The sequence below is a fragment of the Lonchura striata genome, chromosome 5 (genome assembly GCF_050655825.1).
Source record: "Lonchura striata isolate lonStrDom1 chromosome 5, ASM5065582v1, whole genome shotgun sequence".
Taxonomy (NCBI): Eukaryota; Metazoa; Chordata; class Aves; order Passeriformes; family Estrildidae; genus Lonchura; species Lonchura striata.
Window position 1 is genome coordinate 19,602,702 of NC_140707.1, and position 13,740 is coordinate 19,616,441.

The window sequence follows — 13,740 nt, forward strand, 5'->3', positions numbered from 1 at the left end:
AGCTCAGAACGACTCCCCAGAAATGAGTGGAATTGCCAAGAGTTGACAATGTTTCTTGTGTAGAGAGTCCCATGCCCTTGAGCTGATTCCATTGCACTAGAACATAGAGATCCTGGGAGGAAACTTCCCAAGAACAGCCTCCAACCATGCAAGTTATCTGTCCTTGCAAACACACAGCACACTGACAGCCCTGCAGTAGAGTTCTAGTTCCACTAAAACCTTCTTGTACTGATCCTTGACAAAACTTGTGGAAATTTCTTACCCCTCGCAGGTAATAGTGTGGTAATCATCAAAAATCTTTGTGTTTTGGAAGCACTCCAGCAACTCAGTGTTGTTCTGACTCCTGTGATGGACAGCACAAACTGGTTTTGTTTCTGGAGATGTTTCACCTAACGACTGTTGTAGGGATCAGACTCAGTATTTGTTTTTCTACCTTGTGCCACTGTGGAGAACGCACCAGGAAAAGCTGAGCACATCAAGAATCCAATACCTGGGCTTGCCAAAAACAGAAATCTGGAAATTAGTCAATAATGGCTGGAACCACAATATACCAATCTACCTCATAAAACCTACGAATTCTGGCTGTCAAAAGAAAGGACTGATACACCAGTGCTGGTCACAAAATTATTGCTCAAGTCTTGGCAAAAACAGTCCTGTGTAGCACTTGAGAAGAAAAGAGGCAGTTGTTTATTAATGACAACAGAAACAAAAAAATGATAAAGCAAACAGATACTTCTTTAGATATAAATTTTCTAGTCATCTGCTGTTCTGCCAGCCTCCTATTTATTTTTCTTTTTTATTCAGTTACAAAAATCCATCCAGGGCTCGGGAAAACATGATACATAACATAAATTTGTCACCTATGACAACAGCAAACATCATGTAACAAAAAAAACCTTAAAACATATTTACAAATCCATACTCTGTAGTCATTGAGAAATTCCTTACTTAACGAGTGGCAGATTATGCATGGACACTAAATTCCCAGAGGCATTCTCCAGTCAGTCATTTAGCATAAAATCCAACTGACAAACAGATTGTCTATAAATAAGGCCAGTTTCTCTCCCAATGTATACATTTTGATGACCAGAATTTTATGCTGTTACTATGTTAATTAAAAAAAAATAGCATAACAGCACCTAATCTCACCCAAATGGGATATTCAGACCAAACTGCAAGTTTCATTCTTAGCAGCAGTTATCCAGAGCAGAAACTCACAAGAAAGGACAACAGGATACACCCTTCTAATGCTTTGTATAAAATCAAAACCCCACACCGTATCTGCAGTATGATCGTAAATAGGCAACACTTTAAAAATGTGAGATATGAGTACCTTGGACTATCAAGCTGTTTCACACTTCAGAAAAAAAGTAAACAAAGCCCAAACACCTTCCTCTTCCTCTCCCGGTTTTCCTCCCTCTTCACCCACTTCCAAACCAGGGAAATAGAAGTTATACTCTTAATGAATATGAGAACTGGCACCAACATTCATGCTAGTTGCCCTGATGTGCAACAGAGTTCATTTACAACAGTCAGAAATATTCCGATGCACTAGCCCTGAAGAGTTCAGCTTATGCAAACTGTTAGGGAAAAAATCCCAAGAGTGTGACACGGCAGCATCCAGAGGGTGCAGGAATGTCCAACACTGTACGTGGATCTCAGGAGTCATCAGTGCCTGTGGAATCTTCATCTGTTGCGGAAGATAGATAAATATGATTATCCATAAATAATACAGCCAGGATGAGAACAGTCCTCCCTGCTAGCCGGACACCACCCCTGCCTACGGATGGGTCCAGGGGTCAAGTGGACTGTTCCATCTCACCCCCAAAATGTACGGTTCACCCCGCCCCGTACCCTCCCCAAAAACATCAAGTGCCTGTAACCCCATTGGCCCGAGCCTTGCTCCAGCCCACCTTGAAGCTCCTTAAAAAGGGGGCTTTGAGGGGCCACACGCTCTCTTGGAACTTCCTCCCCTCTCTTACAACTTCCCCTCTCCTTGAGCATCCTTTTGTCTCTCCCCTTCCCCACCCTCTCAACTGCTGTGTCTGGCAGCACAAGGCAGGACCTTTCTGCATCCCCAATAAACCTCATTCCCCAAGAGCAGCCTTGAGAGATCTCTGTCTACATTCACTCAAACCGTCCAGGAGAGGCAGCAATTTTCTACATTCATCCACTGCAGATCCATTGGGATTTACTGCCTAATACAAAACACACCCAGGTTTAAATAAAATCTTCCTTTCCAGTTAATTGTAAGAAAGCACTAAGAATTGACTAAAAAGGTCTGGGCTGCATTATCACACCCATTAGCTGAAGCAGACATTGTGATCTATGTCCTAAAACCAAGGTTATTTTGCAACAGAGGTCATTTTGCCAAACTACTTGACCTTTCACTCCCTAAGGATCCACTGGGTTTCAATATTCCATACCAATAATTATGTAAAGGCACAGTTCAGTGGCTCAGCTGTACCCATTTTCTTGGTGGTTTTGGTTGTCTTTTACTAAAATAACTTAAAAACAAAAGGGTTATTACTATTTTTAAAATAGGAGTGGAGCAACAGAAAAAAGCAAATTACATTTCCAATCAACTGAAGGGAAAGAAGTTAGACAGGAAGGCAGATACAATTCCCAAAAATGTGAGCAGGAGTTAAGAGATATCATTTTCTGTTAGACGCATGACATCCACTGGCATCTTTTCTTAGAGCCACTGGGAATGAGTGTCTGAAACCCTAGGATAACCCTGTCACAGTGGGCAAGCAGCTGCCTTCTCCTGAAGAAAGCTCACAGCTCCTCAGTGCTTGCACTAATACTGGGGATAAAATAAATCAAGAGCTCTTCTCTAAATGTGTCAAAGAAAAAGGAGAAATTATATAATTAACCCACAATCTCCAAACTAAAACTACATTATAATTAACAGCAAGTGAAGTATCTTGGTGATTTGCAAAATCATTAAGTGACTTTATGAAATGCACTTTCATCAAGAACTAATGCACATCACAGACTCTACAATTTTTAAACTGTCATTAACTGGAGCATGTCTGAATAGAGAGATACATTTTTATGGCTAAAATTAATGAGTGTGTTCCCACCAAGGAGGGAGCTCTGAATTCCAAGTTCATGGAAAATGCCATGTCTGCAGCACCAGTGAGGAGCTCTGAATCATGGGCCATGTTTTGTATGGAATCAGCAATATGAACACTATTCAACACTGTAATTTTTGTCATTTGTATAATTTTGGGATTTGCTTTAGCCAACTGCATCTCTGCTTACCATTCATGCTGTGGACGACACCTTGAACGCTGGACACACCATATGAAACCTAGGGATTGTGACATTAAAGAATCTGTCCTTGTTGTAGAGGCAGTGGAAGGTGTAGTAGCCCTCCATGTATCCAGAGGTTGTGGTAAACGTGGTACAACTGGTGTACTCGTATACTTTCCCTGGGCTGATAACTGGGAACTCTCCTGTGGGTAAAATATTACATCACAATAGTAAGGACTGATGGAGAACTACTATTTAGCAGTTGCTAAAGACTTGCACTGCACAACAGACTCAGGCAGATCAATTTGTATTCCAATGGATGCATAAATTGATGCTCAGCAAATACTGATATTATAAAAAACAGGAGAGGGGTTAAGTAGCAGGATGTTCAGATACCCCTTACAAAACAACTTGAAAGCCTAAACAGAGGGACACACCTCTTTTTCACTGATTTTGATACAAAGCCCACAACCCAACAAACAGGCAATAACAGAATTTTAGTATTAAGAACATTAAATACTCTCTCTAGAAATTTTTCACTTACCAACTACTCCAGGACCTTGGACTTCTTCCACATCACCTTTGGCATTTGTTATTCTCCAGTATCGACTCTCCAGCTGACAGGCATTCTCAGGAAGGGCATCTTTGGACATTTCAATTCTAGGAGCCAAAGAACAGACTTAATACATTCCTTTCAAGAAATGCTCTAGAGCCCTTGGGATCACCAAGCAGACTGGGAAAAGAAAACACCCACTAAAGTAACCCAAATCAGTTGGCAGGATCCATCTCCATGTTTCACTGTCTTTTACCTTTTTCTTGTAACTGCTTTCCCCTACCCATCACTGTATTTCAGCAATTACCAATTTGACTGGTACTTTGTGTACCTGACAAAGTAATGATTAGGATTATTGTATTAAAAAGTACAGCATGTTGTGCACCTCCTGTTCATTTCAGAACATTTCTGAATGCTGTGCATATATTTACTTCGAACATTCCACAGGTCTATCCTGCATTTTAAGAATTAATTCAGTTACTTTTACCTGATTCTGTAAGTGAAGAAATAATGTGGTGGATGTACAGAACTGAGTTCAGGTAGAAAAGAGGTGAACACAGACACTGTGATATCTTCTGTGGTAGCAACACAATCTTTATCATGCACATACCTACAGAGAGGAGAGCATTAACTCTGCATACAGCTCTTCATATTCAATACAGAAAATGAAACACATGAGGTGGTTAATTATTATTAATAATTAATTTTAATAAAAACACTTGTTTAAATAGGGATGTATCATTATAAAAAGAAAGCAACCTAGAAACTCTAGCACCAAATTTATTTACAGATCCAAGGACTTGGTTCTACAGCATTCCAGTTTGACAGAATTAAAGTTGTTGATTGTATTTAGAAGAAATTGCAAGTGCATAAAGATTCAAACACCAGAACAAGTCCTGCTTATTTACATATTCAAGAGACCAATTAGCTGAAATATTTGGTTTTTTAGTAACTCTGAACAGTCCTGCAGCAAAACCACACTCATGGCACACGGAATAAATATCATGTTGTTTGCTAAACTTTAGACCACTTATAATTCAAAATTCTGGTCCCATTAATGCAAAGTTACAAGCTCTGAAAATTCTGCTTAAAAAATAAAGCTGCTTTAAGCATTCTGGTTTACATGTTTATTTTCAGTAGTTTCATGGGCTTTCTCCTCTCCCCAGCACCAGCTTTTGTATCAGATACCCAAAACTACTTGGGGAGAGGTAAGCATGCATAGAAGCAGCACCAAAACCTGGCAGTAAGGTTACAAATCCCAGTCACAATACCTGAAAATCTGGTCTCTGATGATAGGATAACCTCCAGTGACAACTTTGTTTACATAAGATGTAAACCATTCCAAGTAAGATGTACCTAGATGGCAAGGAAGAAAAGCATTCCTAAGGATGGAAATTTTCACAAATTTACCACTAACACATTACAGTGAATACTTCAAGGAAAAAGTTTAAAGCTTTGATTATTTTTTTGTAAAAAACTCCCAGGCTTATTGAGATGAGACAGTCAATAGTCCAATCATTCTACCAACAAGGATAATTTGGAGAAACCAATTAAGAACTAAAGAGTTCAGGGTGCATCCTACAGAAATGACACAGCCAACAAAGAATCTCTTAGCTAAGTATTTAACATTATAATCAGGGTATCATCACTTGGATTCCATATGGAAAGCTTCTAAGGAACACTGCAGCACTTCCTCTCCTTTACAAGAGGGATAAATCAGAGACACATTCTGCACTCCTCTACAACCTCAGAAGACTAAGGCTATATCATTCTGGGATTTTGTACACTTGCAGCCATTGTCTAAGAACAGCTTTTCACACACCCACAGCCATTATTTTGGAACAGTTTGATTGCTAAGCAGACACTCAAGCTGTCAGATTTAATTCTCAACGAACAGTTTCACATACCAGCTCTCTGCACAAGAATTTCTCAGCCATAAATCTTCGAAGCATTGCAATATTGAGTTCAATAGAAAAGGAGAGAGTTCAACTGTTTATCAATATTAGTGATTCAAAACTGGATTGAAGCTGAGCTACTAAGAAATTATTATCCTTGCCTTCCCTGATGTGTTATCAAGTACTCCCACTCTGGAGATTAAGTGTACTTACCACTTCTTCCTTGGAGCATGAGCTGTGTGTGCTGTCATTTGATCTTTTGGAATTCTAAGGGGCTCCAAGTTTATTATCCTCCTTTCTACCACTAATCCACAAAATGCAAACCTTGTATAAAGTAGCTCTGAATGGAGGAAGTGGATCTATTTACCTGCCACCTTAAAATGCCAAGAGAAATGCTGTGTATGGAATTTCCCCTCCACCCCATGGTACGCCAAGATTAAGCCAAGTGGAATAGTTCTAAATATGTTGGATGATCCAACAGTGACTATTTTATTTTGAATATTTAATCTAAAGTGTTACCTGTAATGAACATAACAATAGTAGATGGATTGCGAGCCATTTGTTCCTGAAAGGGAAAGAAGTTTAAAAGGATGTATTAGAGAGCACTGGACTTTCAAGGTTACCATTTAAATAACACAGGGAACACTTTCCCTATATTCACTAAACCTGAAGCCTGGCTGCATGACCCATCATTGCAGTCCCAGTCAGATCCTCAGACATGTAAAACTCACAGTGCTCCCAAGACCACTTAATTTACAGCTTCAACTTCCCACTAAGGCTCCTGCACTACCAATCAGCACAGAAGTACTTCGGGAATACAAACACATCTTCCTTACTGGGCACTGGTAGAAGATCTCATATTTATTCCGTCCCTCCACACTCTCCAGGGCCATGTACTGACTGAGGCCAGTGTGGATGCAGAAGGTCAGGGGCAGGCACTGCTTGAGCCCCAGCCTCTGCTGGAAGCCTCCAGCCGCCGTGTCGATATCCAGCAGGTCTTCAGAGCGGTAGTGGTTTGACAGGGCCATGCTGCCCATCAGGCTGGGAACAACAAAAACAGGGAACACGAACAGGAGACATCATTCACAAGGCAAAGCTGGCTGGTCATCTTCTGGAAACTTCTTTCAATGCTCTAGATACATCTTAGACTGAGGAGAAATCCAAGTCGAATATCCACTAGGTTATTAGTTCACATCACCCTGGCTTTGTGGAAGCATCACCCAAACCTGAGTGTACACTCCACACCCACACTCCCAGTTGGGAACACCAGGCAAAGGCAAATGAGATGGAAATTCCTGCAGATGCTGAGCAGATGCTGTTATGAAAGCAGTGACTCAGTTGCAAGCTGCCACATGTCAGCATGCTAAAAGCTGATCCCATCCTGGGCAACAGGTTCCATTCCTCTTTCTCCTTAGGAAGTCTGGCCTGGAATTAGCACGTTCTACAGAAGCTGTGCCAACATGCCACACAGAAACCTGAAGCATCTAACATAGACAAGTCCCACAGTTTCTGTTTCTGATCTAACAACCTGCTGCACAAACTTCCACTGCCTACCCCTGATCTTCCCAATATTCATCCCCCACCAGTGGGACCACACTGGAAGCCTTTCTCTAAGCTGGAAGACTTCCCCAGAGCTTTGTGTCTGCTCTTGCAGCCCCTCCATAGCCACATCATTACAGTAGAGGCTTTGTGGGAGTGAAACAGTGGGAAGAGAGGATGCAAATGGCTGCAGAGCACCATTGGAAATCTACAGAACTACGGCACCTCTCTCCTCTCTAAAAAATTTTTAAGTCTCTCCTAGAAACCAGAACTAGAAATCATCCTTATGGTTTCATAAAACAGTTTCCTGAATCCCTTCTGCACATAAAACACTCAAATTTGATAAAACTGCACCTTCTTTATGAGTGAAGATTTTGGCAGAGCAATGTGAGTGCACTCCTCCCTACAGACATTGCAAAAAATTGCTGTAGTTTTCCATCTTTTGCTTATGTTTGCAGCACTTCATCAGGTACTTCAAACATCTAACTTTTCTACAGCGGAAATACCAAAATCTTTGGTCAGCAGCTTTCTAACCTTAATGTAAAAGGGAGTTTTCCACTGCAGAAACTGCATAAAATAGTAATATCTTCTCTTGAGGAAACTTAATTTGCAGAACTGAAAATTTGATTCTACCTTAATATGACGAACTGGTTTTAAGTCATTCCCTAACCATTTTAAAGAATAAAAGAATTACTAAAGAATGAAGCTTAAAGAGTGAAAAGGGCTAATTTACTTCTGTAATACAAAGCCAAACTTCAGGGGAGCAACTTGCAGTGCTATGATTAAAACTCTAACAGCTGGAAGTTTAGAGCTGTTGCAAAAATTTGACAAGGGTTCTCACTAGGAAAAGGGGAAGTGTAAGAGTAATTTGAGCAATTAGAAAACCACACTGGGCTTCCAATTACTTCCAAGATTAGAAGACAGCCAATTCTGGAAGTGTCACTTAACCAGTCAGTCACAATACATTTAAATGCTTCATTTATCCTGTTCAGGTGACATTTCACCTTTTAATAAGTGAAGTGTCTAAGAAATACAAAAGGAATTAATACTTGGTAAGTAGCTTTCAGTCCTTACCCTGGAACAACCAACTTCTGCCCATTATGGATACGGAATGAACACCGATAGTCATCGGGGAGTTTGCAGCGGATTTGTGCTTCCACAGCATCCAGATCTTCCTCCCTCACACTCTCTGGAAAAGAAAAGATAGTTCAGGTATTTCAAACACAAAGCATGGAATCTGTAAATGCCCTCATCCAACCAACGTGGACTTAAGTCAGTATCTGGTGGCTTCCCTGGATGCTGGGTGGTACACAATGAGTACCACATAAATTTGGAAGGAAAATGATGACTGTAATTGATTATTTAATACAAACACCAATCTCAGTTGAGTGCAACCTCATCAAGCCTGAAAGCAGCAAAAGTTTATAAAGTGGAATGAACCTTTTCCCCACATCACTGCCAACAACTAAGTCCCAGTTACAGCTCTCAGGCAGTATGGATTTTACCCTTCCATCACCCTAAGGGTTGCTTCTTTCAGTTTCCAGTTCAATCAGTGACACAGAAATGCTGGTTGCAGCCCTCATTCACCTGGAATCTGAAGCAATAAATGGGTTGTAAAAGGGGGATTTTCAAATCAACAATGCAAAGGGGTGGAGAAAAAATATTCTTACATTTCCATATGCACTTCAGGGAGGTTCCAACACCCTCACTTCCAGCAAAAATCAACTGGGTGGCCTCTGTGATCTGTTCCAATTCATTTTTTAAAAATCCTTTTCATACTGATTATCTGTTTCATTAACAGGACATAAATTAACACTTCATTGAAACAGTATCCCTTACAAATGGTATGAAAAAGCCTAAATTTTACCTAAAACCTGCCATCACTATGTAAGAGTGGAAATTGGTAATTTGTAATTTATTTTTGTCTTTCTGTACTTAAATAAAAGCTTCACATTCTAACTTGAAAAATACTTTGCAAAATGTAATTATCCAGCACTATCCAAGCAAACCAAAAAATGCAATATTTAAACAGGATAATCTGTCTTTTAATATTGTCTCTTAAGAGATCAGTTGTCTCTTAGTTTCACAGATCAGGTTAAATTAGACATCATGGTCTAAAAGTCAGCTTAGTACAGAAAACTGAAATGCAGCTGAAAATGTAAAAGCTTTTTTGTCCCCTATATCAGAAAAGCCAAAACTCACTGTAGCTGTGATTTATGACCTAGAACACTGGAAGCACTTCAAGGATTAAAATACAAACTGAAACTGAAAACAGAATCTAGGAGGCGAGTAAAAAAAGAGGCAAAATTAATGTTCCACAACTGGACCACTGTAAGACCTACAGAAAAAAATAAAACCCAACAACATAATTTTTGTTTGCTTCAGGTTAAAAGGTCTGCTTTCATGTGACAGTGTTTTAATGAGGTCTTATGAAAACCTTACAAATAAAATCCCACCAGCAGGTCCTCAAAGCAATGGAGTTACTACACTAAAAAATAACAAACTATAGGTCATAGCAACCTAAAGTCTGATAAAGACAGAGCGGTCACTAGAAAAAAATCACCTTGATTTCAGAGAATCTTTGGATCAGTAAGAACTGGGCAAGGACTCTGCCTGTGTTTGGAAGGAAGGGAGAGCACATCTACCTGACTTTCAGGATTCTGCTAATGAAGGCACAAACCTTTCATGCAAGCAGCATAAGCCCTAACAACAGGCAGTGCTGGGTAAACCAACCTACCCACAGGTGTGCCAGGTACCTTTCAAAGAGCTGATCATGCGCGGACACCACTGCCCCAGGTACTGCTCCAGGTCATCCCAGGCTTTCTTCAGCGTGGCATAGTAGTGGATGTATCTTCCAAAATCAGAGTAGGTGCTGATGAAGATGGCTCTCCAGCTCTGATTCCGGCGGCTTTTCTCCTCCCTAAGGGGACATGGAGAAAATGTGTTCAAATGGCAGCTTGAAGAGACTTCTAAACCAAAGGAGCTGGTATTTGTTATTTGGCAGGAACGGGATGCATAACATTAACCCAGGAACATTCTGTGCCATGTGAAGCTACACAAACTCAATTAATTCCAGCATCTATTCAACAGCAAGTTGGAACAGAATTAGGAAACCTTTGGGCTACTTAGGGGAAAATTTAGAAACAATACTCCTTTACACAGAGTGCCTTCTGAACAGAGCTCTGTCTGGTAGTGAACCTTAGAGCTGGTGAAAAGCTACTTCACATCCTTCATTACTCAGCTTTTCTCACCTGTGGAGAAGCTGAGAGTATAAGCTGGATGTAAGATGGACTGAAAATCAGCTGAACAACATCTCTTAGGAATTAATTTTCATAGGGAAAAAAGCTTAAAACAATCCCACTTACTCTGAAATGAGCCAGTATTTTTTGCAGTGTCTTTTCCACAGTGGGTCATGGCTTGATAGCTGATTTAATCTTCGATTCAAATAGCAGCAGCTATAAATATAAAATCATTAAATGTGATTGCAGCAAAACAAACAGGCAAAAATGCTGTATCACACATCACCCTCTCATTAAATAAATGCAGAGTTTGTAAACTATTTGGCTGTCCTTTTAGAGCTGTGCTTACAATGGTTAAAGCTCTTCATCACAGTTGTGCAAGTCATGAACTACTTTTCCACACACTTAAAGAATTGGCAGCAATTAAGTACTTAGCAGGTCACCCTGCAGACCTACATCAGAGTAAACAGTGCCTGAAAGATTCCAGCATGACTCCACTCCACCAGTAGAAAGCACTCCAGAAGCACAGGATGCTACGATTTAAATCTCTTTTTACCTGCATGGTCACGCTCTGCCATATCTTTTCCACAGTAAGCTACAGAAACCATACAGTTTGAGTATTACAAACTTACTTTCCTCTTTAAATTGTTTAAATAACAAACTTTGAAGAAAGTCTCCAAAAACACCATCAGTTTAGATGTGGCAACATCACTTCCTCGGGTAGCTTGCTCTACAGTGCCAAGTATGAGTTTCAAAGACTGTGATTAACCCCAAATGAGAGTACCAAATAAGGTTCCCGTTATTGCTTTTTTTGGGCTTTTATAAACTCTGTAAACTAAAATTGTATTAGTATCTCAAAATCGGCCTCAACAAAGTGATTCTCTTGTATTCTCTGACATTACTCTTTCCATCCACATCCCCACAATCACAATCAATTCACGCCTGGACACCTGGCTGTGCAAAAATTTCATGACATGGGAATTTTTCATATTTTTGAGGGGTGGGGAACTGAAATATCCCAAAGGAAAAAAGCCCTTGCAGAAATCTATCGTACTGGTGTTTATCAATCAAGCCTGTGATTTCTGAAAGGGAGTAAATCATCAAAGCATCACAGGAACATGTGGCTTCAAACATTATAAAAGTGGAATTAAAGCCATTCTCATTAATAACACAAACAATGGAAAAGTTGGCACGTGATCAAATATCTAAGGGCCTCTATAACAACTCTTACTGTTTTTGTTTATGCTTAATGTCTTTTGCTTTTATCCTAATACAATTCTCCCTGATACCCTTATCATTCTTGACTAATATTTATTAGGGTTAACAAAATAAACCAAAACTCCCACATTTCTGGTAATATTCTGTTTTCTTCTTACACTTATTCATCCCTCTTTGATTAAACACTTTGATTTCAATCACTGCCAAACCTTGCACTTGACTGCTGAGGTTTTACCCAAAACCACACGCTCATCTTCATTGTATGACTCACAACCCTTCAGCCACTGAGCCCAAGAGGCACCTGCCACTTTCATTTAAGTTTTTTTTTTCCCTTGAAAAGTCACCCATTTAGTTTCGTTTGGTTTTCCTCAAACGGTAGAAAACATTTACTAGCAGCCAGACCACCCTTTGTTTGCCCGTAAAAATATAAGCTTCGGGGAAATACTGATTTCACAAATTTACGTACTGCTTAATTTAGGTACAAACACATAATGGGGGAGAGAAAAACAGATTAATTGAATGGTTTGGATTGGAAGGGACCTTACAGATCAATGAGTTCTCCTACCATAGGCAGCCACACCTTCCACTATCCCCGGCTGCTCCAAGCCCCGTCCAACCTGGCCTTGGACACTTGCAGGCATGGGGCAGCCACAGCTTCTCTGGGCAACCCGTGCCAGGGCCTCACCACCTTCTCAGTAAAAGGGAACGTTTCATTTTGTTAGAAAGGTGACGGTAAAAGAGGGGAAAGCCCGGTGCTGCTGGAAGGGAAGGGTGCTCGGACCGTGTACTCCCCTCAGCGCCTCAGACAGGCAAGCCCTTTCCCCGCACAGCCCGGGGAGCGCTCCGCCCGCCGCGCCCCTGCCATCCCCCCGGGCCGCCCGTACCTCACCAGATCCCGGTAGTCGAGGAAGCTGAGGATGAGCAGCAGCGGGTCGGTGGGGAGCAGCTCCAGGCTGAGGGTCTGGGAAAGCTCCATGTCCGGGGGCGCCGCCATCTTGCGAGACGTCCGCAGGACGCGCCGCCCATCACTCCTCCCTCCGCGCCGCCGGAGCCGCGCCTCCCGGGGCGGGCGCGTCCTCGGAGCCCTCAAATCGGCCCTCGAAGCTGCTAAATCAGTCCCGAGCCGTGATAAATAAGCCCTCGGAGGTGCCAAATCTGCCTTCAAAAGTGCCAAATCTGCTCTCGGAGCTCCCCAATCAGTCCTCAGACCTGCCAAATCAACCCTCAGAAGTGCCAAATCAACCCTCAGAACGCCAAACTCAGCCCTCAAAACTCTGAACTCAGCCAAATCTGCTCTCGGAGCTCCCCAATCAGTCCTCAGAAGTGCCAAATCAACCCTCAGGACGCCGAACTCAGCCCTCAAAACTCTGAACTCAGCCAAATCTGTTCTCGGAGCTCCCTAATCAGCCCTCAGACCTGCCAAATCTGCCCTCAGAAGTGCCAAATCTGCTCTCGGAGCTCCCCAATCAGTCCTCAGACCTGCCAAATCTGCCCTCAGAAGTGCCAAATCAACCCTCAGGACGCCGAACTCAGCCCTCAAAACTCTGAACTCAGCCAAATCTGCTCTCGGAGCTCCCCAATCAGTCCTCAGACCTGCCAAATCAGCCCTCAGAAGTGCCGAATCAACCCTCAGAACGCCGAACTCAGCCCTCAAAACTCTGAGCTCAGCCCTCAAAACTGAGCTCAGCCCTCAGAACTCTGAGCTCAGCCCTCAAAACTCTGAACTCAGCCTTCAAAAGTTTGAAATCAGCCCTCAGAACTCCTCACTCAACCCTCAGAACTCCGAACCAGCGTCACCCCCCAGTCCTCAGAGCTCAAAACTCCACTCTCAGAACTCAGGTCTTAGAATTGAGAACTTGGCCCTTAGAGCTCAGCCCTTGGTCCCTTGAAATTCAATTTATGTGCCAAGGGGGTTTGGTCAGGGAACAGTCTGCTTTTCACAATATCAGCTTTTTAGTGAAGCTGATGGACAATAATAAGTGGGGAAAATCTGAGACTGGGAAAATAAACTTACTGAGTTGAATATAATCAAAACAAA

General features: G+C 41.7%; 1 protein-coding gene across 1 annotated transcript; it reads right to left on the minus strand.

Annotated features, from left to right (window-relative positions):
* Positions 1-664: 664 nt before the first annotated feature.
* On the minus strand, positions 665-12,706 carry FBXO3 (F-box protein 3). The gene is made up of 11 exons (XM_085581255.1): positions 12,587-12,706; positions 10,611-10,700; positions 10,002-10,165; positions 8,320-8,434; positions 6,543-6,747; positions 6,226-6,271; positions 5,083-5,167; positions 4,299-4,421; positions 3,803-3,918; positions 3,268-3,461; positions 665-1,690 (listed from the first exon to the last, which is right to left on the minus strand). Exons 1-10 carry the CDS (start codon positions 12,694-12,696, stop codon positions 3,271-3,273), a joined length of 1,245 nt encoding a protein of 414 aa, XP_085437381.1. The 5' UTR covers positions 12,697-12,706; the 3' UTR covers positions 665-1,690; positions 3,268-3,270.
* Between the last annotated feature and the right edge of the window lie 1,034 nt (positions 12,707-13,740).

Coding starts and splice junctions, on each gene's coding strand:
- FBXO3 (XM_085581255.1), bottom strand. CDS start 12,696: ATGGCGGCGCCCCCGGACATGGAGCTTTCCCAGACCCTCAGCCTGGAG. Junction 10,701..12,586: donor GACTACCGGGATCTGGTGAG/GTACGGGCGGCC, acceptor TTATATTTATAG/CTGCTGCTATTTGAATCGAA. Junction 3,462..3,802: donor CCAAGGTCCTGGAGTAGTTG/GTAAGTGAAAAA, acceptor TTTTACCCACAG/GAGAGTTCCCAGTTATCAGC.